We start from the raw sequence: 27,833 nt of genomic DNA, 5'->3' as shown, positions 1-27,833 counted from the left end.
GTCACCCTCACTGATTGTCCCTCTTTGCCAGGCTGTGCCAGCACAGCCCCCAGGTTTGCTGCCCTCACAAGAGCCACTACTGAACAGCTTCCTGGGATTCCACAGAGCCAGGAAAGATTCATGGGTGGCAGCTGCCAAGAAAGGGAATCATTCTTTTCTCCCATCCCAGTGTATTTTCAGGGCAGGGGTTTCCCCAGAACACTCCAGGTTTCCCCTGGCTTTGTGCAGCCTCCAGCTGAACACCCACATCCTTTTCCATTTTCAACACTCAGCCCACCCACAAGAGGCAAATATTTGTATGGTTCTTTTATTGGGATGATGTCAATCTGGAAACAGATGGACAGGAGACAAGAAGGGGGAATTCATGCCAAGTCAAGAGGAGGCAGGAATCCTGGCAGACATCTCCGGGCTGTGTGTGCTGCAGGATGCCCCCAGCTGGCCTGGCCAGAGGGGAAGGAATGTCCAAACCTCTGCTTGGAGCATCCTCAGAGCATCCAAGCACTTGGTCAATACTGTGGCATGTAAAGGATGGCAAGAATTCCCCCAGCTGAGTGTGGGGGGGGATCTCCAGTCCCCAGTTCCCACGTGTAAGAAGGAGCATCCCGTTTGGGGGGGGGGATGCTAGAGGGGGATGCTTTTCTCCAGGTTTTCTAATTGCTCTTTGAAAAATTTAATCTGCTCTTCCAGGTCCTTCTGCTCAATCAACAAGGAGGTCTTGAGCTGAACAAAGTGCTGGTAGTCCTGGAGCTGCTGCTCAGTGAGGTACTTGGCCAGGATCCCAAAGACCACTCGTTCCCGACGATCCAGGTTTTCCTTCAGGTCCTTTGCATCCTCCCTCTGCCTGGACAGGAGCTTGTGCCTTTCATTCAGTGAGTGCTGAGAGGATGGGGAAAAAAAAAAACAACAAAAACCAAAGCAGCATGCTGTGAGAAGTCAGCATCCCTGGCAGGCTGTAGATCTCCCTTTGGAAGCCTCAATTGATGGGGTTTAATGACTTCCTCTTGTGGCCTCTGGAGTTTTTTTACTCACTCTTGTGGCTTGGAAGGTAAAGACACCCAGCAGACCCAGGGCTTGCTTCTTCCCTGCTGCTCTCAGGAAAAATATCACTATTCTCAACACCCTGGTCATCTTGGAGCACCCTGTATCCAGCTCCAGTCAGTGGGAAGCTCTTTCAGGAACACACCTTTGGGTTTTGTGGCTTTTTAACACCTCGTTAAGAAGCGTTTTATGAAAGGTGTGACTTCCATTACCTGCTGCATGTGATAAAGTGACAGATGCAGACAGTACCTGTTCCTCAGAGGTTTGTTTTAGCAAACCCACAATTACCAAGCCTTGCCTGCTCTGCAGGATATTCCTAGCCTTTGGAATTTAGCTAATTCTCCTTTGGCTGGAATGGTTTGCACAGGGACAGCACCACTGGGAATCCTCCAGCCTCAGGACTGTGTCCATAATTACCAACACCCTAAAAATGGAGCCAAGGATCAAGAGCACTGATCATACAGCCCTGGGGCAACTGCAGGGACTGGGAGATGGTTGTCAACAGGAGCAGCTTTTTCCAAACCTTGAAGAAATTATTTTAATGTATTTACTACCAGGAGTAGCAATGTAACACTGAAGACACAGCAGCACACACCCCCCTGCCAGCCACAAAACCAAACTCAGTGTGAAATATTGCTCAGAATTATTCCTGATTTTTTTATTTTATGTTTATTCCTGATGCTCCAGATGTCACTGCACAGCAGGAATCTCTCAGTGCCCTGATCCAACAAATCTGTGTAGCCCTGGGTCAGCAGGAGCACAGCTCCAGGAAACCCCAACCTCAGCTTCTGAGCTCTCCAGAAGAGAGGGAACAGCAGGTATTGTAGGGATAAAAACACAACTTCCAGCAGTAAGGACAGCAGGAAAGCATTGTTCCTGCAATAAACTGGCTTGTTTCCTCCAGGAAAAAAAAAAGAGAGCTTGCAGACTTGAGAAGATTTCCTGGTGACATGAGACAATTCCTCATTTTCCAGCAAAACTGGCTGGAAGCTGAGTTACACTGCAGGGAATTTTATCTCAAGTTACCACCACGTCTGAAGGGGCTACAGGAAAGCTGGGGGGGGCTTTTGATATGTAGGGAGAGGGGAAATGGTTTCAAACTGGAAGAGGGGAGATTTAGGTTGGAAATGGGGAAGAAATTCCTTAATTTGAGGGTGGTGAGACCATGGAAGGTTGGCCATGGAAGCTGTGGCTGCTCCATCCCTCTCCCAGCCCAGCTTGGATGGGGCTTGGAGCACCCTGGGCTGGGGGAGGTGTCCCTGCTCATGGCCCAGGTTGGAACTAGGTGATCCTAAAGGTCCCTTCCATCCCAACCCATTCCCTGATGGAATCCCCACGCTTGGGATCCATCTCTAACTTCCAGCTCCCGAGCAGAGCTGCCAAGAGCCAGGAGGAAGCCGGTCACAGGAGTGACCAAACCAAGTGGAACCCCTTTTCTCACTTGCCCCTCACCTTCTCCTCAGCATCTGCATTGCCATCCATCCTCCTCATGGCATCCTGGACTCTGGCCAGGCGGCTGGAGAGGCAGAGCAGGAGGCTCAGCACCTTCTCCAGGTCCCCGATGAACATCAGGTAGCGCTGGCACTCGTTGGGTTTGCAGATGTCCTGCACCAGGGCCTCCAGCTCCTCCCCACGCCGGGCACACTCCTGGGCTTCCCCCAGGACCACTTCCCGTTCTTCCCAAAGGTTCTGCAGCTTCCAACGGAGCCTGGAGATGAGTTCCAGCTGCCCAAGGAAGCAAAGGAGGGGAAGGTGTTACTGCCGGAGAGATCCCGGAGCGTGGGGAGAGAGCTGGGGTTGTCCCCTCTGGGCTGTGACAAGTTTGGGGCTTTGAGAATTATTTGAAGGTCTGGGAAAGGAGAAGGGAAAAGAGGGGGGAAAGAAGGGGGGAAAACAGGGGGGAAAACAGGGGGGAAAGAAGGGGGGAAAACAGGGGGGGAAAGAAGGGGGGGAAAGAAGGGGGGAAAGAAGGGGGGAAAGAAGGGGGGAAAGAAGGGGGGGAAAGAAGGGGGGGAAAGAAGGGGGGGAAAGAAGGGGGGGAAAGAAGGGGGGGAAAGAAGGGGGGGAAAGAAGGGGGGGAAAGAAGGGGGGGAAAGAAGGGGGGGAAAGAAGGGGGGGAAAGAAGGGGGGAAACAAGGGGGGAAACAAGGGGGGGAAAAAAAGGGGGGAAACAAGGGGGGAAACAAGGGGGGAAACAAGGGGGGAAACAAGGGGGGAAACAAGGGGGGAAACAAGGGGGGAAACAAGGGGGGAAACAAGGGGGGAAACAAGGGAGGATTTAAACACCACCACTTAACATCAATTCACCCATGTGCCAGGACTTTACCTACTGGGAAAAAAAAATGATTCCAAGCTGCCCGTGCAAGTTTCCTGCTGGGGCAGAAGTAATGAATAAAACTGTCCACATAAGCAGAGGTGACATCTTAACAAGAAGTTTTCTCTTGTGGTGAAGAGGCTCTGATGGGCACCCACCTACCTTCTTAGATGTGATGTCATCCAGGTCCTTGGTGCTGCCCCTGCTCCTGCTCAGGACCTGGTTTGCCTTCGAGGTGGGATCTCCACTCCTTTGCTTGGCATCATGCTCAGATTCAGGACATTCTTCTGTTGCATCTCTACTGCTTTTCCTGCTGTTGGAACAGAAAAAAAAATCCCAAACATCCACGACAAACACTGAAGAGTTTTATTCCCAAACATTGTGCTCATGATTTTATCCATCTTGGCTGAGAAGCATTCTCATAGCAGCAATTTTTCTGCTTTTTTGGAAGACACAGAACAAAAGATTTGCAGCCCAGGTTTGTCACAGCTCCCTTCAGAAAGCATCACTGAGCTGCACTGCTCCTGTCACAGCCTCAGATGTTTCTTGACATGGAGATCAGAAAGCTAAAACATTTTGCTAATGAAACAAAAATAAAGCAGTGTGTTCAAGTCATCCTACCACCAGAAAATGCATGATATTCCTACACCAAAACACTTGTAACCACCAGATAATTTCTTTTGTCTACTTACTCATTCTCCTGGGCATGCCTTCCATCTCCCTTTTTTCTGTGTGATTTATCCAGCATGGAAACATTCCCAGGGAACAGACCCTCCATCAAGTCCAGCACACTTTTCCTAAGAGGATGAGGCATGAGGATGTCCCCCAGGGAACTGTCTTGGGCAACAATCTCCATGGCAAGCTCCTGGCACCTCTGGTCCTCAGGAGATTGTGCTCTCCTGCTGGGCTGATCCCAATCCCTCCTGGGGAGGAGATCCCCTTGGCTGCTCTGCTTTGCAGCTGAACCTTTGGTTGCATTTTTGTCCCCCTGGGGAGGCTGAGCCAGTGCTGGGGGGCAGGATGTGCCCTGTTCCCAGGGGGCTGCAGGTTCTCCAGGCTGCATCACATCCTTCCCATCCAGAGACTTCCTTCTGCTTCCCTCCTCCACCCCAGCATCTCCCCTGGTTCCACTTCCTGGGGCAAGAACAGAGGTTTCAGGGTTTAGGTCCTCAGCCCCCTGACAGTCTGCATCTCCAGGTATGGAATTGTCTTTACATTCAGGATTCTTACATCCAACTTTCTCAGGATCACAGGAACTGCAAGAAAAACAACAACGTTTCCTTCTCTTTCAGACACTTGCTCCACACAAGAGATTTTCAGGCTGTTCAAGCAGTAATTGCAATTATCTTTCCAGCTTCCTCTTTTTAATAAAGTTCTTAAAATTCAGACCACACAATACTGATTCATTTTGCTTGGGAAAAAAAAAAAAAAATTGGAAACGCACGGCTAATCATAAATTATGCTTTTTCACATAAAGTTCTTGTATTAATTTCCTTATTTGTATTAAGATTTTATGATTTTTCTGGAACTTAGGACCACATTTGAATACTTAAAGATGAGTCTAAGTAAAAGCAGCCAACTGAGAGCACATTCCCAGCATCCAGGCTGTGGCAGGTGCTGTTTTTCCGGAGCTCAGAGGAGGGAGCTGTGGTCTCAGGGATGGGGAGGAGCTCCCCCGAGCAGAAATTCTTCTCAAAACAGCCCCAAAATGAAACCAGCAGTGGAGCAGATCAACATTCCCATCCCCACAAGGAAGGATCCCAAGGCACCAGGACAGAAGCAGCCAGACAGGGCTGGTTTGGGGATTCCCATCCCTTGGACACGAGTTCCAGGAGGGCAGAGCCACAGAACCAGGAATTATTGAGGCTGGAAAAGATCAGCAAGTCCAACCAGAACAGCCTTACCTGGGGGGACCCAGACAGCTCCCACGACTCTGAGACAGGGTCACTGCACCACCCACACCTCCTCCTGTGTCCTGGGAACAAAAAGAGCACTTTGGGACAAGCAGCAGTTTCAGGAAGCTCTTTTCATTTCACTCTGGGATCTGTGATCCCCCAGGATCTCTGAGTAGCTCCACCAAGGTTTTTAGCTTGAGTTTGCCTCTTTCTTTCTACTAAAGAAATTGTTTGTAAGCTCTTCCTTTTCTTCCACCTTTTCTTCCTAGAAATCCAAAGATCAGCCACAAAATGCATATTTTCCCTGACTCTCCAACAGGCAGCACTGCTGGGAGTGTGCCAGCCCCTTCAGTCAGGTAATTTCAGTAAAATATTATTTGTTTTTCTGACCCTTTTATCATCATAATTCTCCTTGCCAACAAATCCTGACAGCTACTGGCCTTCCTGTTCAGCAGCCAAAATTGTTGGTGCCTTATAAAAAAGCAGAAAATCCTTTTCCTCCCTGCCTTTACCCCTGGGTAACAAACACCCAGACCCAGGCTCAGTTTCAAGAGTCTCACAAAGCTGCCACCTTTCTGCAATTCCCTTGGCCCATTCAAGAACACCTTGTTTGCTGCAACCTCTGCCACAAAACTCTTAGGAGTTATCATTAATCACAGATATTTAACCTCTTAACACTGCAAGCACCTCACCCAAAGTCCCCCTGAATTGTTTGCAGGACACTGCAGAGCTGAGCCTGTAATTTGCTTGCAGCCAGCAACAGCTTTTCCTCTAGATTAAGAAAATGATGTGGCTTCTCCTCTTCACCCTCTGCTGCATGCTGGAAAAAAATCATGAAGCCTGAATTCCTCCCTCGTGGTGTTTCCATGTGAATACTCCCAGAGTTCTCTAAGCCAGGCAGACACTTCCAAGTTGGACTTGGGCAATAATTCCCATTTTAATGCCATTCTCACCTGCGTGGAAGGGGGAGTGGATCTTGGTCTCTCCTGAGCTCTCCCAGATGCAGAAGCCCCACGTTTGCTGGTGCAGCTCCCAACCACTTTTTGGGGACCCAGGTTGTGCTCTGAGCCCCCAGTCCCAGGAGCAGAGCTGGGGTCACTCCTGCTGCTCAGACCCCTGGGGGGAACAAATGCCAAGGGAGGAAAACCCTCTGGTGATGTTTCTTTAGAGGCAAGTGGGCAGAAAACCTCAGTGGTTTGCAGCTCCCTGCTCCTCTGGGGGTTGGAAGCCTTGCCAGGAGCCCATTTGGGATGGGACAGCCTCTTGTGCTGGGGGGGCTGGTGCAGAGGGAGGTGCTGAGAGCCCCCTGCTCTCTGATTTCTCTTTCTTTCCATGTACTCCATCAGGGCACTTTGCTGGATCTGTTTCAGCTCTGTCCTGGAGATCCCTGAGCTGGAAAGTGCCCTCCCTCTGTTTTCCAGAGTCTTTCTCCTGGCTGCTGCTATATCCTGCTCACTGATTTCATCCCTGACTTGGCTCCAGGGCACTTCCTTGTCTGCCAGCTGGTTGAGCTTCTCAGGCTCAGAGTAACACAGCTTCTTCTGCTCCTTTGTCACCCTTTTCCTGCCCCCTATTCGACCTGCTTGTGGCCTCTTCACTTCTTCATCCCTGGGGAAGCTTTCCAAGGATTGGAGAGGAGAAGGGGAAGAAGGAAGAGGTCTGGCATCCTCCCCTGCACTGGAGAGGGAGAAGGACCTGAGGTGTTCAATTGAAGGCCTTTTGGAAGGTTTCTGTCTGAGTCTAACGGGCAAGCTCATCTGCAAGTCTTTTCTTTTGAAGGAGGTTTCTCTCAAAACCTTTCTCTGGGCCACTTTCAGCTTCTCTCTGTAGTCATTCTTGAAGCTCTCATCCGTGGATGAAGCAGGACTCCCCGGGATGAGATCTCCAGCCAGGAGATCCCCAGCCCTGCAGTGCTGGTGCTGCTGGCTCCCCTGAAGCTGATGGTTTTCCCTCTGGATCTCCAGGCTCCGTGCTGAGGCAGGGGGGCTGCTGGCTGGGAATTCCTTTGGTGAGCTCCCCGAGTCCTCACTGCGTGGGGTCAGCCTCTTGGGGTGCAGGATGGTGGTGGCTTTCCCCCCAGAAAGGTAGTAAAGCATGGGAGTTGTCTGCCTGCTTATTTGTTCACCAGAGAGATCATCCTGGAGCTGCTTTAGGAGCTGTTTGGAGAGCTCAGGGTGATATTTTTGAGCAGAAGGTTCTGCTTCTTCTAGGTGCCTGCTGGAGTCAGGACTGCTCTTACCAGCCCGGTTTTCTTTCTGGACTTTGGGTGAGAACTGAGATGTGGAATCCTCCTTTGGTCTGAAAATAGATTCAATCTGGGGAGTGATGTCACAGCACTGCTTCTTCCCCTGAGCTGAGCCCTCCCAGGGAGGCTGCTCCCCTCCTGCAGCATCCCAGCTGCAGGGCACTGCTGGCCTCTGCATTTTGCTTTGCTGGCTCAGGAGGGGCTCCCCAAAATCCCTCCCAGCTTCTCCTTCAGAGTCACAGCACCCATTTTCCTCCCCACAACTGTTCAGCTTCCTGGGAGCATTTTTAATCAGAAGAGCACTCTCTGTACACTTTAAGTCACAACTGTCCTTAAATACATCTTGATCCAAGTCAGAATGAAGCTTGGCCCTGAGCAGGCACTGCTGGCTGGGCTCTGGCACTGGGCTTTGCAGGTCCATTTCTCTGGATTTTGGCTTCCATGCGCTGCAGGGACAGGGTTTGTCTTTTCCTGCATCACTACCAGTGCCAGGGTTGGTACTCACTGGGTGACAGGACCTGGGGTTCATCTCCCCAGGAATTCTGTAAGTCTGAACCGAGTTATAAGCAGAAAGGATTTTAGGGACATTGGCCACAGAGTCAGTCTTTAAATACTCTTGGAAAATGACTGAAGAAGGTCTGCTGAAGATGTGGGGGTTACCCCTCTTTGTAGGCTGTTGGGATGGGCTCCACTCTCTGTTTTCCTCTGTCTTTAACCCCTGAATTTTGGCTACAGATCCCTCACTTGCAGAATCAGCAGAAGCCAGAGCCTTGCTTTCCAGGGCATTTCTCCTAGCAGCCACTTTCTCCTGCTCAGTTGTGCCAGCCCTGTGCTGACTCCAGGCTCCATCCCTCTCTGCCAGGTGATTTCCCTGCAGGGAGGGAGCTGTGGCTCCAGAGTTTGGTCTCCTTTTGGAGTTTTCAAGGTGTCTGGTGACTTTGTAGCTGTCAAGTCTGGCGGGAGGAGAAGGAGGAGGTGCAGGCAGAAGTCCCTGGCTGAGCATCCCTGGGGTAGGAGTGTGGCCACCATCCAGGCTGGTGCCCTGAGCACTGATGCTCGGGTCTGGGTGGAGGTACCTGAGGTCAGAGTTTGCTGCACTGAGGTTGTAAATGCCTCTTACATACTCTGAGTCCATGTAGGGTGCCTGCTCTGGAGGCACAGAGCAGTTCTCCCCGTGGCACGGGGGGCTGGGATACTCTGGAATGTTTGATCCCCCTGAGAAAGAGCTGTAAGCAGAGTCTGCTCTTCTGGGGAGGTGTGAGAGATGATCTGTGCTGCTGCTCAGCTTCACTCCTGCCAGGGCATTGCCACCATCAGAAGGCTCCACCAGCTCCCCAGCTCTGCCACCTTGCCTCTGAGCCCATCTTTCCATCTCCTTCCCAGATGAAGCCATGGTGGAGCATTTCCAGAAATCAAAGTCTGATGGAGCTGTTAGAGAAGGATTTTTTTTTCCTGGAGTCACATTCCTGTAATGTCTAGAGGATCCTAAAAAAGAAAGAGAAAGCTGTCAAGTGAGGAGACTGCAGCTGGGGAGATCCTGCACTGAGCTCGACTCCAAAACTCCAGTGTTTAGAGTAGCTGGAAGTAAATTTCTGGCTCCAGTAATTATCAGGACCTTGGGATGTTCATTTCCTCTATCACAGAGCAAACAAACCTGCAATAACAAGAGTTCTCCAAATGTCCATTAAATCTAACAGACCACCCAGACAAAGAGAAGATGCCCTCCCATTGTGACTGCAAAATATCAAGGGGCAGAATCCACACAACTTTCTGAATCTGCCTAGAAAGAAATCTGAGAAGTTAAAAATCCCAACCTTGATGCTGCCCAACCCTGGAGGTGCTCAAATACAAGAGCAGAGGTTCTGCTGTCAGTGCCAAATCAGGGACTTTTTTAAAAGACAGCCAAGTTGTTTTTTTTTTGGCTGATGCTAAGAACTCCCCTGGCAAACCCCACTGCCATGCTCGTGGGTGCCACAAACCCCTAAAAAAAAGCCAGACAAGGTGCCAGGCAGTGACCTCATTTAGTAATTCTCACTTCAATGACTCCTGAAGACTGATTAGTCACTAAAAGCCACCAAGCACCCACTCCTGAAGCCCTTTGCTGCTCCATGTGACACATCTGAGGAGCTGCAAAGCCTTGCCAACTCCTACCAGAATATTACTTGCCTGCTTTCTTCAAAAAGGCTGAACTCCCCAGACCTTTCATCTGCCATTCCCCATCCCACACGCCTCCAGTGGGGCCTCACAAAGCTGGCAGAGCTGCTGGGTAAATGCAAAAACCTTCCCATTCCTGCCCTGTTTCACAGACAGCCCTGGTATCATTCATTTTGAGCCAAAGGAAGAGCTGGGTGGGAGCCAAAACACACAAGTGAACTTCTAGAGGGGACTTGGACTGGTGGGGCACAGTAAATAAATTAACCAGAAACATTTCTGGGAAATGAAAACAGCAAAACACCCCACGGTGGGAATTTCTGAAGGGACATTGTTGGTTTTTTTTTTGGAATTTCAGCAAGCAACTGACTCAGGGACACCTGGTGAAGTTAACTCCCTCTTTAGCAATGATGTAAAATGCAGCTGTGAAATTTAATTGTCTGTTCCTGAAGCAAAATGAAGCATCAGGGGCTGCTGATGCCATTCCCCTCCTCTCACCCAGGAAACAAAAGCCTCAGGTATCTGGTGAAAGGAAAACCTTGGACTTGGGGAAGCTACAGAGACAGAAAAGCAGCTGAGAGAGCTCCCTAACACTAAAGGCAGAATCTGACTGGACCACAGTTGGTATCACATCCCAACAAATCTGAAACTCCAGAGCTGGGTGGGCTCTGGAGGTGCTGGGAGATGCTCAGGATCCAACCCCACGGGAGCCAGATTCCACCAGGGAAGCAGCAGAAAGATTCCTCAGTCATTATCCTCCTCTCTGCTTTTCTTTCAGCCCCACTTGTGCTCCAGTGGAACCTCTCCAAGCAGCTCCATTACCCCCTGAGCCTAAGGACACACAGAGCCAGGACTTCCTCTGCTCCTCTGGAGTTAACAGAGCTCCCCTGATGTTCAAGGAGAAAGTGGCTCTAACTTTTCACAGCTAAGCCCAGAATTTCAGTAAGAGCCCTGCTCTGGTTCATGGCCCCTCCTGTGGCTTCCTACCTGGCTGCTTCCCAAGATCTCTCCTGCTACCTCAAGCTACTTGTTTCTGATTTACAGTCAGGCTGGCAAGAGACTGAAGGGTTTTTGACTCAGGCTTTTGTGGTGATACCAGAAATATAATTCCAGCAGCTCAGACAAGCAGGGGAAGAACACCTGACTTGGAGACAGCAGCAGCAAGCAGAGGGTCCCTGTTTCTCCCAGGTGTAGGAGGAGATTGCAGCTCCTCGGATATTCCCTCCTCCACCTGGAGCCTCCTGCAGCACAGAGAAATGCTGGATAAGCCAGAGAATTCCCTCCCATCAGGTGCCCTCTGGTCCCCCCTCTTGCCATGGCTCACATTTACCACATTTGCTCAAGACCAAAATTCACACCTCCACATCCTGGAAGTGACCCCAAAAGCTCCAAGACCTGAAGCATTACACTGTTCCCCAGTAACCTCTGCAAAAAAATTGAATAATACAATCCTAAACCACAACACAGGGAAAAACTGTCACTTTTCTCCTGGAGAAAATATTTCCTAAATGTTTTCCTGGAAGCAGAACAATTGATCTCAACCAACTGTGAGAAAACTGCCCTCTCTTTCACGTGGAAAATGAAAACAAAAATGTACTTAAAACTCAGGTGACAAGGACAATGATGTTATTGTTCTCCTCAGCTGGGAGGTGGTGGAAACCCCCATGGATCAGGCTGGCTCTGGGGCTTAGAAATGCTCTGGCCAGGCTGCAACACAAGGTCCACATTCCAGACAGGCTCCCAATGTTTGCACTGTAAACTTCTGCAAGCCAAAGGAAACATGGTCTGCATCCACCTTTCACCCAACAAGAACCCCAGAAGATGAAGGGAAGAACATTAACATGCTTCAGGAAGAGATAAAGCCCCTAAAATCCTGTTAGGCTGCAAAGTTGGTTTGGTTTTTTAAAAAACCATCCACTTATTTATTATATTTACTCCACGAAAGCCCCAGACAGGGCCCAGCTCTCTCTGCAAATGCTGACAAATTGGGGAAGTGAACAAAAAAAGTCTGGAAGAGGAAGGAGGGGTCTGCAGGGAATGGGATTTGGCTGCTGCTTCCCAGCAGGCTGCTGGCTGGGGCAGAACAAAGCCCGGATGCCAGGGGACACTGTGTGCACCAGGGCTGAGATCCTCAGGTCTTGTGCCTCAAATCACAGTGTTCCAAGTTTCCAAATAATAAAAAAATGACCAAATAGTAGTGGCAAGGCAACGCCAGGAAGTTCCCACTGTTCAGCTCGTGCTGTACGTTTGCTGAGCTCAGGTACCAGTCCTTGAGCTCAAACTTTTGCCCCCCAGCATCCATCAGCTCCACTCCCTGAGGATTCAGGGCAGGTCTGGGTCCTGCTGAAGCCTCCAGCCCCTCACAGGCTGCTGGGCAAACACCAGGCACCACCTCAACCTCTTAATTCCAGGGAAAAATGTGCTCTATGTTGCACAATCTTGAATTCCTTGCAGCCAGCTTAGCAGGTGAAAGCCTCATGTTTCTGGCAAATCAACTCTGCACAGAGCAAAACCAGCAACTCCAGGCTGCACCCAGTTAACCAGTTACCCATCTTTTCAGGGCAGTTGGTTCCTGTTTGACCTCATTTAGATTCTATTAATTGCTGCTAACTAACCCAGAACTCACCTGCAGCTCTGTGCAATGCTTTTCCCACCTGAAACACAGGGATTTGGCTTGAACAAGCCTCTGATTTATCCTCCACAACCCAGGAAAAACACCCCCTGGCACTGAGCCAGCCACACAGTCCTGCTGCATCCTTGGGCAGCCCCCTTTTCAGTTTTCCAACACAACCTTCCCATCAGAGAAGGAAGAATGAGCATTTCCCTTAATAAAGACAACAGAGTTCAAGCCTTCCTCTGAAGCTGAGCTACTGGTGAAGCTGAGGTATTGGTGGTGAAGCTGAGCTATTGGTGGTGGTAGGGGAGGAATTTAACTTTTGGAAAAGCAGAGAGGATTCCTCCTCCAGGACTTTCTGGGGATGCAGGCAACCCCCTGGATTTCTGGATCCCTGCCCTTTACAAACAAAAGGGCTCCATGGAAACCAAGGGAGGGGGACACACAGCTCCTGATCCCTCTCAAACTCTTCCCTGAGCAAGGGGAACAAGAGGTGTGAGACAGGAGAGAAAAAAAAAACAAAAAAAAAAAAAACCCAAACCTGCTGGTATTATGTCATGGCCATGTCTGTGAATGCCCTCATGGGCCTTATCAAAGGGCAAACACCTGATGTCAATATTAACCCAAATTCTTCAGATTCCAGTCAGTTGCAGAGACTGCAGCACCTGACCCAGCTGGGTCACTGAGCATCAGATCACTCTGCTACCAAAATATCAGCTCAGAGCCTCTTGCTCTGGCAGACAAACTGCCCAGGGCAGGCTGGAGGGGCTGAAATCTTGGGGCAGGTGAGTAAAGAGCCTCTGGTTTCTCAGGAACCTTTGGTAGGTCACCAGGTTCCCACATCTCCATCCAGGACACAGCTCTGAGCTGAGCTCTGTGTTCCCAGGGGCTGCAGCTCTGACTGAGAAGCAAGATGTCTGGAAATAAGAGCTGCTCTTTTGAGCAGACTGGGAAATATTCAGAAATTCCAGACAAATGTCTGAGGTCTTCAAATTCCATCACCCTCACACAACTGTTGAAAGGGTCAGAGAAAGAGTGGCTGGCTGAGCAGCTTTGTGCCCAGCATCCCTGAAAGCCCCTGTTTCTCTCTCAGCCCTTTTTCTTTTTTTAGTATTATTATTTTTCTTATCTATAATCACCAGTTTTATCCCCTAGGACTTCCAGCTTTAGCTTTCAAGCAGGGGAGCATCAGAAAAGAACACACCAGGTGACATTAGCTCCTTCAGCTGAGTGGAAAATTCACATTCTGCTCCTCAGTATTTTTCCTGCAAAGGTCTCTGAAGAGTCTAAAAATGAGATTTCTCCTTTCATGCCATTTCCAGAACTATCCTGCAGGTAGCTGATGGCTGCCAAGGGTATCAGACATCAAAACCCAAGGACAAGCTTTCAAGTTGGGCTTTGAGGGGCTCAGAGGGAAACTCCCCCTGGTGCTGAGAGCCAGGGCAAGGCAAAGCATCAGACATCCATCCTCCACGTGGGATTTTGAGGAGCTTTGTCTCACAGACACAGAAATCATTTTCACCACAGTCTGTGGAACACAAACACTCCCAGTAAAAACCAGAGATAGAGACTTAATGCTTCCTGGAGCTATGGAACTGTCTTGAGTAATTTAGAGAAGGACGGAAATTAATAATAATGCATCCCAATATCCTTTTCTTTGGGGGGATGAGGAGAAGGGAGGATAAATCTTCCTCCAGCTCCTTACCCAGCTATGCCAGGCTCTGTAAGGAAGAGATTCCTGCTGACCAGTGAGGGCTTGAGCCAGACCTGGCCCATCCTACACCTTCCCTGGAGTCACTTCCCAAGCAGTGATGTTCAGAGCTTCAGGAACGTGCACACTGGGATGATGGGAAGCTCTGGCCCAAATAAAATGTTTTTGGACCCAAGAACCATGGTCCAATCCCTGGCAAAGGATTTAATGAGGAAGATCAGGTCTGGCAATTCTTCACAGCCCTGAGAGAGACCTTTCCTGAGCACCCACCAGAGTCTGACCTTTTAATTAGAGCTCTCACCCACCACATACCTCCCCATTGTCCTGGAATTCCCTGACTCTCTTCATTCAGCCTCAAAAAAAATTTCTCTTGGCTTCCACCATCATTACTCCTTAATCTGCTGAAGACCAAACACTTCTTTTTGTTTCTTCCTCTAAAAGAACTTCTCCAAAAAAACCATGCTTTGGCCAGAAAACACAGCTCCATCCCAAATGTATACATCTCCTTCCAGTTGTTTCCATTCCTCCCTTCTCACTTCATCACAACCTTTCCTTTCCTTCCCTTCCCTTCTTTCCTACCTTTCCCTTTCCCTTCCCTTCTTCCCTTCTTCCCTTCCCTTCCTCCTTTCCTTTCTCCTTTCCCTTTCCTCTCCTCTTTCCTTTTCTTTCTTTTTTCTTTTCTCTTTTCTTACCCTTACCAAGTTCATTTGATGCCATAAATTCACCCTCCATCCTGCCTTTACAGGCTTATCAAAACAGACTCAAACCCAGTCAAGAGCATTAAAGAATTCCAGACTCTAAGGAATTCAGATTTTTAGAAAGAAAACCCACCCACAAACAGAGAAACAAGGAACCTCCAGCAGAGCAGGGCACAGCTGAGGCCCTGATGGACAAACCAACCAGCCTGAGCAGGGAGCAAGGAAAAAAAAAGTCTGATTTCCAGGAGCAGTGGGAAGAGCAGACTCAGAAGATCTTTTCTCATTTCTGCCCCACTGACTGCTCCTCAGCAAGAGCAGGGAAAAAGAAAAATCTCACAGTTTTAACACAGGACTCTGTGTAAAACAGCTTATAAATTATGCCCATTATTAATGGTCTTTAATTAGAAAAAAGCCCACGTGCTTCTAGCAGGCAGCTCCATCAATAGCCACACATCCCAAACCAAAAGCATTCAGAATTTGCCTTTATTATTTGCTTTATTAGAGCTCTGGGAGAGCAAACTCTCACTCAGACTTCAGAGAGCTGCCTGGCTGGGAAAAGCCATGAAGTCATCTTATCTTTTGAAGTCCAGTGGTTTTCTGGCAGCCAAATCTGCTTCCTGCTGTTGGAATAGAAAACTCTTCTCAGGACTTTAATGGATGGCTCTGCCCAAGATAGAAAGAGGCTGCAGACTCCACTTTCCTGGTGCTCTAAGGGTCTTTTCCACAGACAAAAAACTGCCCTGAGAGCAGCCACTGCTGCTGTGGGTCAGTACAGAGGCACAGGGGACAGGGCAGGGACAGCACCCAGCTCCCATCAGATGGGTGGTGGAACCCCAGGTGCCACACCAGAGCATCCATGTCCACTCCAGGAGCAAGATTGGTCCCTTAAACCTTACAATTTTAAGCACACTCACAATGTTAAGGATGCATTTTCAGGTATAAATCCAGTTCTGCCCTTGTTCACTTACTTGGTTCTAATCACAAATTTACCTATAAAAAATCTCACCTTGCCCACACAGAGACAGGGAGGGGAAGCCCTGAAGCCCAGGGTGCCTTCTACAACCTGAGGCTGCCTGGAACCCCAGGTTAAACATTTCAAAATGTGGTTTTAATATTTTCCAAGCTATATCCTGCTCCTTCCTCTGTTTTCCTGCTGACTCCTGCAGAAAGGTGCCTCTGGATGGGGGCAGATGGACTTTGGCAGCAGAAGCTCTGGAAAAAGCCCCGGAGCCAATTTAGTCCTTGATGGGGAAAAAGGATTGACAGGGAACATCAACACTTCTCCAGCACGACTTTTTCTCCTCCTGCCACCTCCACAGCTCACTCCTGGGTCTCTTCCTACCAGATTTGCAGCAAACAGAAGATGAGCAGCGTGGGGTGACCAGAACATCACCTCCCTTCTTGTCACATACACAGGCAGGGCAAATCCAGGCACATCCAGCAACTGCTGGATTCCAGAGACAATAAATCCCAGATACAGCCACCTAAACGAGACCCCCCCACACCCACTGACACAACATTTGGCTTCATCACCTCTAGAAACCCAAAGTTCACAGGTAGCACAGCTTCCTACCTCCAATTTGCTCCTTAGAAAAGCCAGGCTACTGCTTTGGCCCCACAGCCCAGCTCCCTCCACAGAAAAACTCTGGAAGCCAAGGCAAAAGAAATGGCAAAGATCAGAACCTGCAGCATCTCCAGGGACAGGGACAGGGGGTTGGAGGCCACGTCCCCAGGCTCTCACCTGGCCCAGGTGCCACCAGGACGTCTCGGTGGCAGCGAGCAGCTCCACGCACGGCCCCAAAGCCACACGAGTGACTGTCACATGCAGCCCCTCTGCTGAAAACTGCCCTTTGCTTTGCTTTTCTGCCCTGCACGGCGTTGCAGTGGCAGTGGAAAAAAAGGCAGAAAAGCAAACAGGAGGCTCAGTGCTTTCCTGACCTCACCAGGCAATTATTAACCCCGCCGGGCAGCGGCCACAGCTCCTCGTGGGCACAGCTGAAAAATTCCATGAAAATGTGGCTGAGGACACAGTGGAGAGCAAAGGAGAGGCCCTCCCATGCATCCCACGGGGGTGGCATCACCAGAGGAGCATCTTGCACTCCACCAGCCCTGGTTCTTTGCCGTCCCCAGCCCAGGATCTGGAGCAATGGCCAAGAGCCCTTGCTTTGGGGCAGCCAAAGAGCACTGCTAGAGAAAAGCTAATTAAATCCAGCTGGAAGCAGTTAGGTTCAACCCAACAAAGTAGCTAGGTTGGATTTGCTTTTAAAATTATGTACTACCTGCAGAGGGGGAGAGGGAAAAGGGCTGCACACTAAAAGGTAATGCAGGTTTTCTGTTTGGTGTGACTGCATCAGCTCAAGCCTCTGCAATCGACTCCCTCCTGCCTCCAAACATCTGCAATGGTGCCTGATACACACAGTTTGTAAAACCCTCCTCTCCTGAGATGAATTCCCTCTGGTTTCCAGCTGGGCTTAAAAATTAAGCCGATTTTTATGCCCCTATTTTTTTCTCCTAACTAAGCTGCCAACCGGGTAACGCCCTGCAGACGACTCTCGGGTTTGTTCTTAGGCATCAAACCAGGGGAAAACGGGGGAATTCCTCCCACACTTCCTATAAAAATAATCCACTCACTGGTGGCTACGTTCTGCTTTCAGGTGGTGGCAAAGACCACCAAGTGGGACACAGCTCCAGCCTTTGGTTTTTGCCTGACACCCCCTCCCTCCCCAGCCGGGCGGTACCAAAGCTGCTGCAGAGAGTTCAGGATCTGTCCCTGTTTTTTTGATCTGGGACTGGTTGGTTGGGAAAACCTCAATCCCACATCTCCTGCACACAAGGAGGACACAGGAATCTCTGGAATACAGACCACTGGTGTCAATTTAACCCATGTTTGAGGCTTTTCTCTGAGCAACCATCTGGGCACCTCCTCAAAACCCTGCACACACCCTGAGCCTCATTTTGATTTCCAGCAGCAAACAGTGTGACCAGAAACTCCCAGATTATGGAGAAGGCTTCCTGGGAGGTTACTCAGTAATTAACTGGGTGTTTGTCACTGCATTAAATGCTGTTTTCACACAGCAATGCCAAGGAATCTGATGGATGCCACGGGTTCTACAACAGGAGATGAGGGGACCGTGTGCAATGGTCCCAGAAATGAAGAAATAAAACCCCAAACATCTTGCCCTGCACGATGCCAGCTTTTTCCAGAAGGAAAAATTCAAACCTGAAAGCAGAATTCAGAATCAGCTTCAGAGACTGGCTCAGAGCTTTGCCACAGACCTTTGCCAGCTTTTGCCCCTGTGTTATGAGGAGATTTTTTTTTAAGGCATTTGAATGCCTCAAGGGTAAGACAGAGGCTCTGTGCCTGCCCTCTGACTGCTCTGGACAAGAGCAGGACAGACATGGAAGTTCAGGTGCCCTTAAAAGAAGAGTCTCTTGGGTATAACCTGGGGATAACCACCCCTCTCCTTGCCTCACTGCTGTCAGGATAAATCCACTAAAAACTCCGAACCAAACACAACTTCCCTCCCCATCCAGGGGTGCTGAAAGCTTTGCAGGGTGGAGGTGTCAGCAACAGCTCAGAGCAAATTGCTTGAAACCCTGGAAAAAGAGTGCAAAGCCTGAGGAGAAGGAAGCTGTCAGCACAGCATTGGGTAACCTGGACCTCGAAGCCAGCAGCCTTTTTACCAGCAGCTTGGAAGAGAACACAAGGCTGGGCACACAGCAACAGCATTCACTAATTATAAATTGATTACACATATAAATCACCCAACTCCAACTGCTCCTCCTAAGTTCTCAGCCTCGTAAAGAAGTTCTGAAATGCTGTAGATGGGCCCCAGCCCCACTGATCCCTTCTCACAATGGGAAATTGTTCTGAGCCTGGAGGGATGGAGGGATGGAGGGATGGAGGGATGGATGGGTGGGTGGATGGAGGGATGGATGGATGGATGGAGGGATGGAGGGATAGATGGATGGAGGGATGGAGGGATGGAGGGATGGAGGGATGGAGGGATGGAGGGATGGAGGGATGGAGGGATGGATGGGTGGATGGATGGGTGGGTGGATGGAGGGATGGATGGGCTGCTGAAACCACAAGCACCAGGCAGAGCTCAGGGGGAGAAGGGTTAGGGCTCCTCCAGGGCCACAGCTGGCACAGCCAACCCATATTTTCCCAGAATTATGGATTGAACCCCCCCTGCCCCCTTTGCAGAAGGGCTGGGGAGCTGGGCTGAATCATTCCCCCCCCTAAATGCTCAGATTCAGCCTCAGAGGCACCCCCAGGGGATGGGGTTAACCACAGCCCTGCCCTGAAATGTGTGGGAGAAAATGTCTAATAGGGATTGAATGGGATGTGGAGAGAGCCCAGGAGAGAGGATTTACAGCTGCTCCTGGCAATTAAAGCCAAAATGTGTTAGAAGTGGAGAATCTGAGAGAAGCAAAGCAGAAACCTCAGCCTGTGGCAGGCACCAGCTGGGTGCTCGGCACCTCCAGCAGGCAACTGGAGGCTTCTTGGGGGATCTGTAAGCCATGAAAAAGCATGTTTGGGATTGTTATCTACAAACTGACAGGGTAACAATAATAACCAGGGCCAAGAGCAAAAACAGCCAAAGGATTTTTGTAAAAACAACAGAGCTGAGGTTCATTTTATCTGCCCTGGGGTTCCCAAATGTTTGGAGTGTGTCTATGTTATGTTCCCAAACTCTGCTTCACAACCAGAAACATTGATAAACTCTGATTTCTTGAGAGCTCAGGCTTTCAGGGAATCCTCAAGTTTTACACCTAATGCTTTCAGAAAGGTAGAAAGTCTCCTGATAAAGGAGGAGGGTGGTTGCCATCCCTATGCCTTTCCTTTCCAAACACCACCAGTCACAGCACAAAATTGCTTGGAAGTAGAAAACCAACAATCAGGCCCAAATTTGCCTCTTATTGCTGCTTGACAGACCTTCTGCTTAACCTGCACATCACTAGGATGTGCCCTGTGTGCAGGCAAGGGACCCAGAACTCTGGAAACCCTACAGAAAACACCAGTGATGGACAAGAGCCCAGGGAACTGCCTGCTCACCACCATCTCCCATTCTGCCACTGCCCATTATATTATATTATTATATTATAATGATTCCCCATGGCTGGGACAGTCTTCTTTCATATAGCCTCTAACACCCCAAATTGGTCCCTGGTTGCTCAGTCTCCAGGGGCAGAAAGATGAAATACAAACCAGAACCAGGGCTGGAACAAGGATGGAGCAGCCACAGCTTCTCTGGGCAACCTGCACCACCCCCAAATCATAGAATTTCTTCCTAATGTCCAACCTAAATCTCCCCTCTTCCAGTTTAAAGCCATTCCCCCACACCCTGCCACTCCATGGCTTTGTCCAAAGTCCCTCCCCAGCCTCAGGGCAGAATCTGCTCAAACCATTTAAATGGGAACACAGCAGAGTCCTGGTCACTGTCACCTCACCCTTCTCTGCCCCTCCTTTTCCTTCCCATCCCAACCCTGGCCCTGCTGCAGCTCCTGTGCTTGCTGGACTCTGCAGAATTTGTTCAGGGTGTTTATTCAGTTTTTTTGCTGGTTTATTGGGCTGAGGAAGGAACTGGGTGAACATCAAGGTGATGCCAGAGGAGGGGAGCAGAGTGCTGGGCAGGAGAGCAGCACAGAACCAGCCCAGCAGCTCAGCCTGGGGCACAAATTCATCCCCAGGCACTTGGTGAGCTCCCCAGGAGCTGTGCTGAGCTTCCTTCCATCTAAAGAGGAGTGAAACCCAACAAGCACTGGGGTCTGTCCCTCCATCCTGGGACCACCTGAGCTAATAGCAGAGGCTGGACCCAAGACAGAGATGAGTGTCCTGCCCTCAGCCAGCAAACTGAGGGCTACCAGAAATCCCCAAATCAGTGATTTGATTCCACTCAGATCAGTGGCAAAACTCTCTGTATGTTGGCTAAATGAAAGGGCATTAAAAAAACAAAAACCAAACAAAACAACAAGCCAAGGCATTCTGATCCAGGAATGCCTCACACACCAGGAGCTTTGCACTTCCTTTTTTCACAGATAAATATAAAACTTGACTTCAGTTGAGACTTCTTTCTGCATTTTAAAAAGATGCTCCAGAACCCCCCATGTTGCAAAGCATTAAGGAGTAGTGCAGGAGGTTAACGAACAACTCCCAGAAACAGGGAGCTATTTTTTCCTCTTTTAGGTGCTGGAACATCTGTGAGAAGTGAGAGGAGGGACAGGCTGGTTCCTGGGGGAAAAGGGGGAGCAGAAATGCCAGCTGCTGCCTGCTTGTGTCATCAGGCATCTGTCCTCTGCCCTTCAAAAAATAAAGAACTAAGGAGGGTTCCTGGCCCAGGCAGGGGCAGAATCTCTGCTTGGCCTCGAAGCACTGGAGCACAATGAGCTCTTTGTGCTGGGGAAGCCAAACAAATAACGTGGCCATTGGATGGCACCAAGAAAAGGAGCCTTAGGCCATTAAGTTCCAAATAAACCCAGGGCCAGCAAGGGAAGGTGTGGGCTCTGCCAGCTTGGTCAGCAGAAGGTTTTTGAAGGCAAAAATTCCAGCAAGTTAAGAGAGAGAAGGTCCAGGAACTGAGTAGAGTTTGGTGCAGAGTAAGGACTGATAAAAGGGGATTCTTTCTCCTGGGCTTCTGCAGACTGCAGGGAAGTTTGTGTCAAACCAGCAGCGTCTCATCTAAATGTCTCTTGAATGTAGCTTGGGAAAAGGAAAAAAATAAATAAACCATCCTGTCTCTCAACACACCTTGAGCAATGATGTTTTCACAAGTAAAAGCAATATTATTTTAATAATCAAGCACTTAAAAAGAGTTCCAGAGCTCTCAGGAATCACACAGCTTCACATCTGGTAAGCACCCAAGAGCCAGCAGTTTGGAAATGCCACTTAAGCATCTAAATTCTGGAGTCTTCCCTGAATTCAGAAGGCATTGGGATGACAGGATCATAGCCAAGGCCATTTTACATGCAAGATTAATAATTTACAAAGCACACATTTTCTTTTCTCTGACCCTTTCTGGCTGATAAGGACCCTATTCTGCAAGCTCTGCTCAATGGGAAATTCCCAACACCTTCTGCGAGGGCTTTCCCTATGGAAAACAACTCAGGAACCCATTTCAAGATGATTTTCATGTGGTGAAGTTGCAAGAAGTTATGAACAGAAGCATAGAGGGTGTCTGTCCTGAAGCTGCAGTGAGTCTCTGCTCTTTTAATCTGATTTTATCTATTAAAAGCAGCAATTTTCCCAGGTACACACATTACATTCTGTCCTGCCCAGATATCTCCTGCCTGACAATCTGCTACCAAACCTCACAGACCTGGAAAGGGCTCCTTTTTTAATATAAGCAAATCCTTCTTGTTTTACCAGTCTGTTTGACAGAAATCAGTGCATAATTCCTGTTCTTTTCGATCCCCCTCCCCAGTTCCTGAAGGTAGCAGCCCCTGTGGCAACGGGGAGAGGAGCAGAAAAATCCATGATCCAAGAAATAACCTTGGAAATTAGAAATAAGCTGTAAACCAGGAGTGCTGCACCAAGAATGAAGTCCCAAGAGGGAGCTCATTTCATCCTGGGGATGAAAACCAGAGAGGTTTGGGGATTCCAGCAAGGCCCTGTGTGTCCCAGCACCACTTTCCATCTCCTGAGCATCCCTTCACCTCTCCTGTGGGTACTTACAGCAGTTGTTTATCCATTCCACTGGAATATTCCATCTGGAGCCCTCCATGGGGTTTGGATCTTCTTTAGATTGTCAGAGGAAGTGTTCCACCTGTGACAGAAGAAGCCTCAGGATAATGCAATGTCTGCTGAAGGTTAAATAAAAACGTGACAGCCCTTTATTCAACAGCAGCTCTGGTCCTCTGGAGTTCAGAGCTTGCCAAGGAGCAGCTATTGCTCCAACTATTGGTGATAATTTATCTGGGGAATGCTCACCACCTAAATTTGGGGCTGAATTTAAATCCCTGCACAACCACTCTGCATGAATTCAGGAGAGCTTTGCTGGGTTGAAAGTTTCCCTGCAGCTCACCTGGCTATTTTGGAACTTTCTGTTGGAATTCCAGCAGCATCCCCAGCTGCACCCTCATTTCCCTGCTGCTTGGATCAGAAGCAGGGGGAAGAAAACTCAGAGAAGCTTTAGAAACAGGTGGAATATAACAAAGAAAAAGCTCACAGAGGCTGGACTGGGAGACCAGAGGGAAAATGATGAGAAATAAGGTTGTCCTAGCAAGGAGGCTTGAAACAGGAGCACCAAAAAAACCCCCACAAATGCTGATTTGGAGGTGGATGGAGACAAAGATCAGGGAATTGTTTTAACAGAGATTGGGGTTTGGAAGAGCTTCTGCCCAGGCAGAGGCAGCAAGAGCCAGCACTGGATCAGGGAAAACAGAGCTTAGGAAGTGGAATAAATTCCAGATCCTTGGGTAGTCTGACAGGCAGCACTGCAGGACACTTAAAGGGCTGGTTCAAGAGCTTCAGGACCCTTCCTGCTTCTCTCTGGGGCCTGATGGAAGTTGGCCAGGTCACAGGAGACAGAAAAAAAGGCAAATAAAACACCTGCCAAAAAAGTGAGCTGGAAAGAATGGAGAGGAAGGAGAGAGAAAGCATCTGGAGGGCTTAACTTTGAGCTGACCTTGCCTGCTGCTGACAGCTCCCTGTTTTGAAGAAATGATGACAATCATCCCATTATTTACATCCATGCACTCCAGACACTTTCTGCACTTCATTCCTTGGGTGATTTTTTTTTTTTTTTTTCCCCCCAGGCTCCAGCACTTGCAGAGAGGAGTTTGCAAGCATCCCCTCTTCACCCCCCTTCTGTCATCCCTCATCTGCCACTGCTCCCAGTGCCAGCTGGGACACGTTTTGGGGTTGTAACTTGGGATATCCCTGGGTTATAACTTGGGATATCCCCGGGGTATAACTTGGGATATCCCCGGGGTATAACTTGGGATATCCCCGGGGTATAACTTGGGATATCCCCGAGGTATAACGTGGGATATCCCCGGGTTATAACTTGGGATATCCCCGAGGTATAACTTGGGATATCCCCGGGGTATAACTGGGGATATCCCCGGGGTATAACTGGGGATATCCCCCAGTTAACTCAGCCAGCAGGCAGCTCACCTGAGCAAGCCTGAGAGAGGCAGCCCAGGTTTTACCCTTCTCCCCCGGCCAGGAGGGCAGGACCTGCCCCTCTTTGCAGAGCAAGTTGAGACACAGAGTTCATTTGCACACAAAACGATTCCAAACCTCGTTCCCAGACTCCCAGTCCGGGGCACAAAATGTAAATGTTGTGTCACTGCTGCCCCTGCACAGGGATGGGTCTGGGGACCCTTTTCCAAGCACCTGGAGAACCCCAGGAACGGGACCCAACCCCCCCCGGCTCAGCAGCCTTGGAGTGACCGAGGTGTAACTCGATCCTCACACCTCAGCACTCACTTTGATACCGATTTTTTTTTAATCCCCCCAAAATCCAACCTAAGGAAATGGGCAGGAAATAATCCGGGCAATCAGCCTTCCACACACACCTGAGATAAATGCATCCCGGGGTTAAAGGAAGGCCCTCTCCTCTTTGGGTGGGTGAATTGTGCATGGAAAAAAAAGGGGAAAAAAAAAAGAGGGGGAAAAAAAAAAGAGGGGGAAAAAAAAAGGGGAAAAAGAAAAAAGAGGGAAAAAACAGGGGAAAAAAAAGAGAAAAAAAGGAGAAAAAAGGAGGAAAAAAAGAGGAAAAAAGAAGAGGAAAAAAAAAAGAGGAAAAAAAAAGAGGAAAAAAAAAAGAGGAAAAAAAAGAGGAAAAAAAAAGAGGAAAAAAAAAAGAGGAAAAAAAAAGAGGGAAAAAAAAAGAGGAAAAAAAAAGAGGAAAAAAAAAAGAGGAAAAAAAGAGGAAAAAAAAGAGGAAAAAAAAGAGGAAAAAAAAGAGGAAAAAAAAGAGGAAAAAAAGAGGAAAAAAAGAGGAAAAAAAGAGGAAAAAAAGAGGAAAAAAAAGAGGAGAAAAAAGAGGAGAAAAAAGAGGAGAAAAAAGAGGAGAAAAAAGAGGAAAAAAAAGAGGAAAAAAAAGAGGAAAAAAAAGAGGAAAAAAAAGAGGAGAAAAAAGAGGAGAAAAAAGAGGGAGAAAAAAGAGGGAGAAAAAAGAGGGGAAAAATAGAGGGGGGAAAAAAAAAAAAAAAAAAAATGGTAAAAAAAGGTCCCTGGAAGTGCAGCAGGGTGGCAGCCTGGGAGTGCAGAGTGATAAATAAGGAACCCCAGAGCATTCTGCATGATACCTGCTGGTACAGAGAGCTGGTGTTATCCCAGTGCCAAAAGGATGAAAACCCAGGGAAGGGAAATCAGAGGGAATTTTTCAAAGAATAAAGTCGAGGAGATGTATTCAAGTTTGACACCAATGACATTTCTAGCAGTGGTTGTTTTTTTTTTTTCCTTTTGCAAATAACTTCTGAGGGAATTAAAACTCCATTTTAATAACTAAGATTAAGAAAGCATCACAAACAAAGAGGAACCCACTAATCATGGTTCTTTCCCCCTCCTCTCCCCTCTGCTCTTTGTTCCCTCTGTATTAAAATGCCTTGCATATAACATTATGCTAAAAGAACACCCAGAGAGCTCCTGTTCCCCTCCTGTGCCTGCCCTGCCCTTCAATTATTCCACAAATCCATTCTCTGTCTCCTCTCATCCCAAGCCACTGGTTCAGGCAGCACTTGGTGCTTTGGGACTGGCAGAGTCAGCCCAGCCACAACTGAAGGGTCCTGGAGGTTCCAGTATGGTGAGGAGAGAATCTGCAGGCATCAGGGGGACTTAAAAAAAAAAAAAAAAAAATGGAAAAAAAAAAAAAAATTAAAAAAAAAAAAAATCAAAGGAAGTGCATCTTGCAGACTTATTAATTGGCCAGCCTTGGGAAGGTTTTCAGAGGGAACACCAAAAAGCACATCCCTGATGCAAATTAATGCAAGCCAAAATTAATTTCCCTTCTTCAAAGCGTGGGAAACAAGGCTGTTTAGTGACACGTCAGGAGCACTGAAAACAGGCAAGATATTTTCCTTTTTTTTTTTTTTTTTCTTTTTTCCACCCCCCCCTCCCAAGTTTCTTTTTAGAAATACAGGATTCACCTTGCCCCCCTTTCCCTCAGAATTCTGGGCAAAGCAAGCAGCCAGAATACAAGTTCTTGGATAATAAACTGGGGATAAAGTGAAATAAACCCTGGCAAAGAAAGAAGGAGGAAATGAGGGTGTTAGAATTGAAATTACCAAGCACCTGGCAGCACCTGCAGCCTCCTGGCCTGGGGCTGGGGGGGTCTCAGCATCCCCAGCCCCTCTCCAGCTCCATCCTCAAGGTCCTGCTGGATGCTTGGATGTGCTTCCCAGGGCTAACGTGGCCCTCTGCGTGCTTGGACTGGCACCTTAGCACTAAATAAAGGCCGAATAAGAGCATCAGGGTGCAAAACCCCCCTCGGGCAAACCCATAAATAAACATTTCCCTGTTTCCTCACCTTTTGGAGGTGGCTGGAAAACCTGCAGGGACTGGAGGCACTTTGTCACCTCCCCTAATGATGCAGCCCGGCTCCCTCTGATCCTAAACCCCCATTCAAAAATTCTTTTCAAGTTTTAACTCTCAGGTTTTCCCTTTCATTTTCCCCCTCGGGTACAAACGATCCGGAGGGGTTTCTGCTTTTCCAACACTTCACTTCGCGGATTTTCTGCCGAGCGCCGAACGCTCGAGGAGTTAAAAGTTTGGAATTCTTCTGAAAACGCTTCTGCACTGAAATATCTTCCCTTGCTACCTGAGGCTGCTGCTTTCTCGCCATTAAATGCTGCGAAGGAGACCTTTCCGAGCGAAGAACCCCAGGAACAAGCCCCTGCACAACAGGAAAAGGGTCCAGGCGATTCCTGCCCCTGGGATTTTTGCAGGAAATAATTATGTAGCTCAGGTTTTTAAGTTAATTAAATTAAAGCCCCTCCTGCTGCAGGCAGCATAAATAAATCACATTGTTACCCATCCCAACTGCTTTAGCGCTGTAATCCCACGGATTCCGAACTATGGAATTGTGCTGCTGCTTTTTTGGCCACGGAAAATCCCATCAGGTCAGATAAAATCATTCTGAAAACCTCGTGTTCTTCGCAGACTGAGCACACGATCTGGCACAAGCTCAGCAGCCCAGGGAACCCCACCGAACCGAACCGAACCGCCTGGACCACTTTCTCACTTTCTCTGGGTCACCCCGAGCTCGGGGGAAGAAAAAAAAAACCCAAAAAAACCCCAAAAAGCTGCTCTGGGAGGTCCCGAACACCTCCGGCACTGTTTGAAGCATCGCTCGCCCCCTTCTCCTCCCCTTTTCTCCCCAGAATTCCCAACCCAGCCGCCCCCTCCCCTTCCCACAGGCGGATCAGTTCCAGGCTGGTGCCCGCCGTCCCCCTCATTAGCAGCAATCACTTTAATTGCTCCATTTTAATTGCTGAAAGCCACCCCCCAGCATCCCTCCCCATCCCACAGCTTTACCTACCCCCGGCCCCGCTTCCCCGGGCTCGGCCATGGAGCAACCAAACTCTGCCGGGTCCTTGTCCTCCTGAAAGCTTGGGAAGGGCTCCGGGAAGCTCGGGGGGAGGTTTGGAGAGGGCCCTGCCCAGGGGCAGGCTCGGAGGTGGGGTCAGGGTAATGAACCTGGAGCTGGCCCCGCAGCTCTGCCCCATCCATCACCTCCCGGACTCCCCCCCTTCACCCCGCTGCACAGAAGGGGGTTTTTTTTGGGGGAAAAAAGGGGGTTCCTTGCCAGCCAGGTCTGCAGGGGGGATCCCTCAGGGTGGAAAAAGACCCCCGGGATTGTCGGTCCCAAGCGCGAAGCCCGCAGAGGAGCCGCGGGCGGAGAGGATGATGCTGGGGTTGGTTTTCCTGCCATTTAAAAAAAGTTTCAGGATAACTTCAGTGTTTTCTCACTCCGGGTCACATCGGGACACGCGTCTTAACCGCATCCGATAGAGAATTAAACAAGACCCCGATGAAACACCAAATAATTTCCCTACCTTGGAGCCAGGACCTCATCCTACAGCAGAGAGGCTGCAGGCAGTGCCGGGATTCCCTTTGGATTTAGGAGCAATAAAAAAAGCAAAGATCACATCTGGCAGCGAGCACTTTATCTGTCTCGGGGGAGGGGTGAGGTAAGAGCAGCAAGCTCTTCGTTTTCC

The 27,833-nt window shown here is 49.1% G+C and overlaps 1 protein-coding gene across 4 annotated transcripts; it reads right to left on the bottom strand.

Moving 5' to 3' along the window:
- Positions 1-291: 291 nt before the first annotated feature.
- SHROOM1 (shroom family member 1) lies at positions 292-27,268 on the bottom strand. Of its 4 annotated transcripts, none has more exons than XM_071758571.1 (8): positions 27,155-27,268; positions 22,342-22,432; positions 6,201-8,977; positions 5,257-5,327; positions 4,045-4,608; positions 3,515-3,665; positions 2,491-2,763; positions 292-876 (listed from the first exon to the last, which is right to left on the bottom strand). In XM_071758571.1, exons 3-8 carry the CDS (start codon positions 8,883-8,885, stop codon positions 622-624), a joined length of 3,999 nt encoding a protein of 1,332 aa, XP_071614672.1. In that variant the 5' UTR covers positions 8,886-8,977; positions 22,342-22,432; positions 27,155-27,268; the 3' UTR covers positions 292-621. The 4 variants fall into 4 exon arrangements, with proteins under 4 accessions (XP_071614672.1, XP_071614673.1, XP_071614674.1 ...); XM_071758572.1 differs by having other exon boundaries at positions 3,515-3,662; XM_071758573.1 differs by lacking the exons at positions 22,342-22,432; positions 27,155-27,268 and adding an exon at positions 16,350-16,518.
- Between the last annotated feature and the right edge of the window lie 565 nt (positions 27,269-27,833).

This window comes from Heliangelus exortis, chromosome 15, assembly GCF_036169615.1.
Source record: "Heliangelus exortis chromosome 15, bHelExo1.hap1, whole genome shotgun sequence".
Lineage (NCBI taxonomy): Eukaryota > Metazoa > Chordata > Aves > Apodiformes > Trochilidae > Heliangelus > Heliangelus exortis.
This window is presented reverse-complemented; position numbering and strand designations above follow the sequence as displayed.

Bases quoted from the DNA above. Each gene is read 5' to 3' on its own strand.
- SHROOM1 (XM_071758571.1), bottom strand. From the start codon at position 8,885: ATGGCTTCATCTGGGAAGGAGATGGAAAGATGGGCTCAGAGGCAAGGT. The intron at 2,764-3,514 runs GTAGGTGGGTGC...TTCCTTGGGCAG, and splicing joins ATGACATCACATCTAAGAAG to CTGGAACTCATCTCCAGGCT. The intron at 877-2,490 runs GTGAGGGGCAAG...CCATCCTCTCAG, and splicing joins ATGCAGATGCTGAGGAGAAG to CACTCACTGAATGAAAGGCA.